The sequence below is a fragment of the Nematolebias whitei genome, chromosome 22 (genome assembly GCF_014905685.2).
Source record: "Nematolebias whitei isolate Nwh7 chromosome 22, NemWhi1, whole genome shotgun sequence".
Lineage (NCBI taxonomy): Eukaryota > Metazoa > Chordata > Actinopteri > Cyprinodontiformes > Rivulidae > Nematolebias > Nematolebias whitei.
This window is the reverse complement of record NC_056519.1, coordinates 13,891,322-13,895,843: the sequence shown is the minus strand read 5'-3', so window position 1 is coordinate 13,895,843 and position 4,522 is coordinate 13,891,322. Positions and strand designations below refer to the sequence as shown.

The following is a 4,522-nucleotide window of genomic DNA, read 5'->3' as shown; positions in this document are numbered from 1 at the left end:
ACAACAACAACAACAACAACAACAACAACAACAACAACAACAACAACAAGGACATCAATCTGCTGTTCTCATCAGACTGAACAGCTCTTATTTAAGCTCTTATTTAATTTTTAAGCCCCCAACATTATTTGATATATATACCTTTCAGGAAAGACACGCGTGATTCCTCCATCAGTGGCGACAAATCTGGCTGCAACTCCGCGCCTGAAAAAATAACGCTATAAATCACACAGTAACAAAAATTTGGAATGTGCTTCGTGACATTTACTGGCGATGTTGAAATATTTGGATTTTCTGTCCTGCCAAACACCAAACATAGCTGCTTCACTTACTGTGACTCGGTTTTCTTCCAGATCTTGATCAGATCTGAGGTAATACCAGCGTCCAAAAGGAGTCTGTTCACCAGCTCCACATTACCTAGGAAGCAAAACACGATGCAAGTCTTGTTCAGTTACTTTGTTCAAAAGCAACTGGTTCTGCTGAATAATTCAAAAGTGATTTAATAGTGTTCAAATAAAAACTTTACAGTTGTTTCTTTACAAGTTGTTGCTATCTGTTGTTGAAAGTGAAGCAGGGATAATGGTTATGCATTTGTCTGTATGTGTTAGTTTATCTGTAGCAGTAGGAAAATGTCCCACGAACAGTTTAAGATAATTTAATGGAACCCAAATTAATCAAGGAGTGTGCATCTACAACTGAATAACTTTTGCAGCCAACTTGATTAAAAATGGCCTTCATAAAAGGTTGTGGACTATATGGATTCTTTTAAGAAATGTGAGGCCTGCAAGACCGAAAATATAGAAAACAATTATCACAACTCAATGTAAAAAAAAATAAAAAAAAATAAAATATATATATATATATATATATATATTCTATTTATGGCAAACGAAATTAAAAAGTCACAGTCAAAGTGTTTCAAAGCTTAACAAGAGTGCAGCATATGGCACATTATACACCTGTCAACAAAATATAAAGCAACACAGCTATGCACTTGAAAGTAGAGGAATGAAAGTCTGCTATAATAAGACAGAGAATATAAAAAAACTCAAAAACAGCTACTACCCACAAGATGTCAAATTACTGAACTCTTGATAATAACATTGCACTAAGCCACATCTGTGACACCTAATATGTTTATTGCTGCTGCACTATGTGGCTGTATGTCATGTATGTCATGTATCATGCCATATATGCCATATATCATATGTCACATATGCCTATATTATGTATGTCACTAGTTTACCATATATTCAATTCAATTAATCTCAATGTCACACATTACCTGTGCAATAACCTGTTACACAACCTGTTTAGTATATGTTAATGTGCAATATACATCATAGTTATGTGCAATATACATCATATGCATTTAAGCTTATATTACTACCTGTGAAATATTTATTCATACAAATTAATCCTACTTTCATTGTTATATGTATTCTATTATGTTTTTGTTTACTATATTTATTTTAGACCTTGTAAATGTATTTCTTTTTCACTTTTGGTACTTTATTTTGTACCCTTATTGCATGCTTTAGTATTTCTTGTTTGTTTTTGTTTTTAGCAAGTCGAATCGGTTCTTCTCATCCTGAACATTTCATTGCATTGTTGACCCTGTGTTAACCTGCATATGACAAATAAACAACATAACACACACGTGTGTAAATGAGAGGGAGGCCGGTAGAACAGTGAGGCTACAAGGAGCAGAGGTCACAAAGGTGCAGGACTTCAAGTACTTGAGGTCCACTGTCCATGAAAATGGGGAGTGTGGTATAGAGGTGAAAATGAGAGTCCAGGCAGGATGGAGTGGATGGAGAAAATTTTCAAGAGTGATTTGCAACAATAGGATGTCAGCAAATGTCAAAGGAAATGTTTACAAGACAGTGGTGAGACCAGCTATGTTGTATGGTCTGGAGACAGTGGCATTGACAAAATGACAGGAGAAAGAACTGGAAGTGGCAGAAATTAAGATGTTGAGGTTTTACTTAGGAGTGACAAGGATGGATATGATTAGGAATGAGATCATCAGAGGTACAGCACAGGTTGAACAACTGGGAGATAAAGTTAGAGAGGCCACAACTGAGATGTTTTGGACATGTCCAGAGGAGGGACAGTGGGTATATTGGTAGAAGGATGTTAGAAATGCAGCTGCCAGGAAATAAACAAAGAGGAGATATATGGATGCAGTTGAGAGGACATGGAGGTAGATGGAGAGAGGACAGAGGATGCAGAGGACAGAGTGAGATGGAGGAGGATGACTCACTGTGGCGACCCCTGAAGAGGGAAACGTAGAAAGAATAAGAGGAACACAACAATCTATAGCAATGGCCTGGACAAGCAAATACCTTGTATGACCTTTGACCTTTAAATATGACCTTGACTCTAGAACAAGTTGATGAAAAGATTATGTGACACACTGTCTAGTGGTGGTATAAATGTGTATTAAGTTTCATTAAATTATCTTTAGCGGATCAAAAGTTATGGATGGTACAAGCAAAGACCTTGTATAACATTTGACCTTGATTTCTGACCTTGATCTTGGAGCTGGGTTATTTAAAAAAGTGTATGTGACATGATCTAAAGATGATTCATACGTGTATCAAGTTTGTTAAATTATCTTGATTAGCTCAGAAGTTATGGGTGGGACAAGAAAAAGTTTACAGAGGTAAAGATGGAGACTATACCATAATGCGTGCTGGTACAACTTTTGATCAAAAGTAAGAAAAAAATTATGACAAGTCTTAAAACAAGATTTTTACTCTCCGTTCCAACATTGTGGTGCACAAGGTGATGTGGTGCAGGTGTGTAAAAAATACGTTCACAGGCATCGGACACATGACAAACATAACAGGCGAAAAAAAAGCTGCTGCCCCCTTTCTGGCCATGCCCATATCTTTGAACCCTCCGACTTGTTTCAGTCCATAAACGTTGAGGTTTGTTGATACGCTGCCACCACCTCCTCCAATCTTTATGACACACCACACACATCAGACAAAAACAGCTGGTGCATCACTTTAGTTTTCTCCAACCGCACCATCCAACCCTGTGTTGTGGTTTTTATTAAGGATCCTTTATTGAAGGCAGCCCAGGAATTCCTAATGTACTTCTTCGCCACTGCAGTGGCTTCACAACGTAAAGCATGTAACAACACTTGGGCTACAAATACTCTTGCCCCTCTCCCCCCTGCCTGGTTCTCTGTGGACTCCATTAAACTAGCAGCTAATAACAGTGAAAGTAATATTTCAACCGGGTGAAAAGTTTTATTGGACTGATCGTGTTGAGATGTTTGAAGCAAGTCCTTAAATGCAAACCATCAAATTAAAACAATGGAACGCAATAAAAGGACCCTTTAATACATGTCTTGGGACTGTTTGCTCAATACACCCCCACACACGAAAAATGAGTTATTCATATCAATGCTAGGAATGGTAAAGATGTTAATGCATTGGTCAGATGTCAGGGAGAAAGTCCACTTGGCCCCTGATTTGCTTTATTGCTCAGCTTACGCTCACGGGTGGACGTGTCCTGCTCTTTTTCACAAACACACAGTAATTGGACGGGGTCAAGCGGCTACAAAAGGGGTGTGGAAGGCATATTACCGGTGAACAGTGTATGTGTGTGTGTGTCACATCTAAGTCGACGTGCTTCACACATGTGCAGCCAGGCGTGTGATGGTCAGAGCTTTGGAGTTAGCATCAAATGGGGAACACGAACACAGGGGTTCCACATTACAAAGCTTTGCCTGCTCATGCACATCAAACCATCCAACCAGACCTGTATTTCACTGGACAGAGCGACCTTTGGGAACAGGTTGGCACGCTTCTATTAAGTGTTCAACGCACACCCCAATGCTTAAAGCCAGATGGCTGGGATTTCTTCACATAAAACTGCTAAAGTAAATACTGTGAAGCTTTTTAAAAGACATGCTCAAAGCAAAGGAACAGGTCATATGTAAGGAAACAAAACAAAAAAAAAACATATTATACTTACACATGTCGTTGTTTGGAGTCTTTGTGTCAATATAATCATTAAATTGCTTTAGAAACTCTGTGTTGTTGGATTTTTTATCAGGCAGCTTTAAGTCTTTACAGTACATCCTGTTGGAAACAAAATCAGATTTATAGTTGGGTCAAAACTGTCATGTTTTAATACTAGTGATAGAACCAAACTACAGTATATGTGAACCTACCTCGGTGCGATGAATGTGTAGCCATATTCATCAAACTTGTCTGCCATCAGGCTCTCAGAAACTGGCAAAAAGTTAATAAGAGAACTTGATCAGGTTAAACAGGACAACATGTAGCTGACGATCAGACTGTATGCAGACGATGCCCCACTGTGCTGAATGTGTAACAGTACAGCTTTGGGAGCAACCAAGCTGAGATGAGGTTGTATACACATAGTAACAATGGCCTGGAGGTGCATATGTTTTGGGATTTAACAAACACAATAAACTACAGTAGTCCCTCATTTATCGCGGGGGATCCATACCCTGAAGCCTCGCGATAAGTGAAAAAAA

At 38.6% G+C, this 4,522-nt stretch overlaps 1 protein-coding gene across 1 annotated transcript in view; it reads right to left on the bottom strand.

The window, feature by feature from the left end:
* cacna2d1a (calcium channel, voltage-dependent, alpha 2/delta subunit 1a) overlaps window positions 1–4,522 on the bottom strand; it is a gene marked incomplete in the record, with an annotated part of 124,783 nt that overhangs the window by 24,898 nt on the left and 95,363 nt on the right. The window contains 4 exon segments of the mRNA XM_037696172.1: window positions 142–204; window positions 333–417; window positions 3,994–4,100; window positions 4,193–4,253. Of these exon segments, the coding sequence (XP_037552100.1) occupies window positions 142–204; window positions 333–417; window positions 3,994–4,100; window positions 4,193–4,253 (316 nt within the window).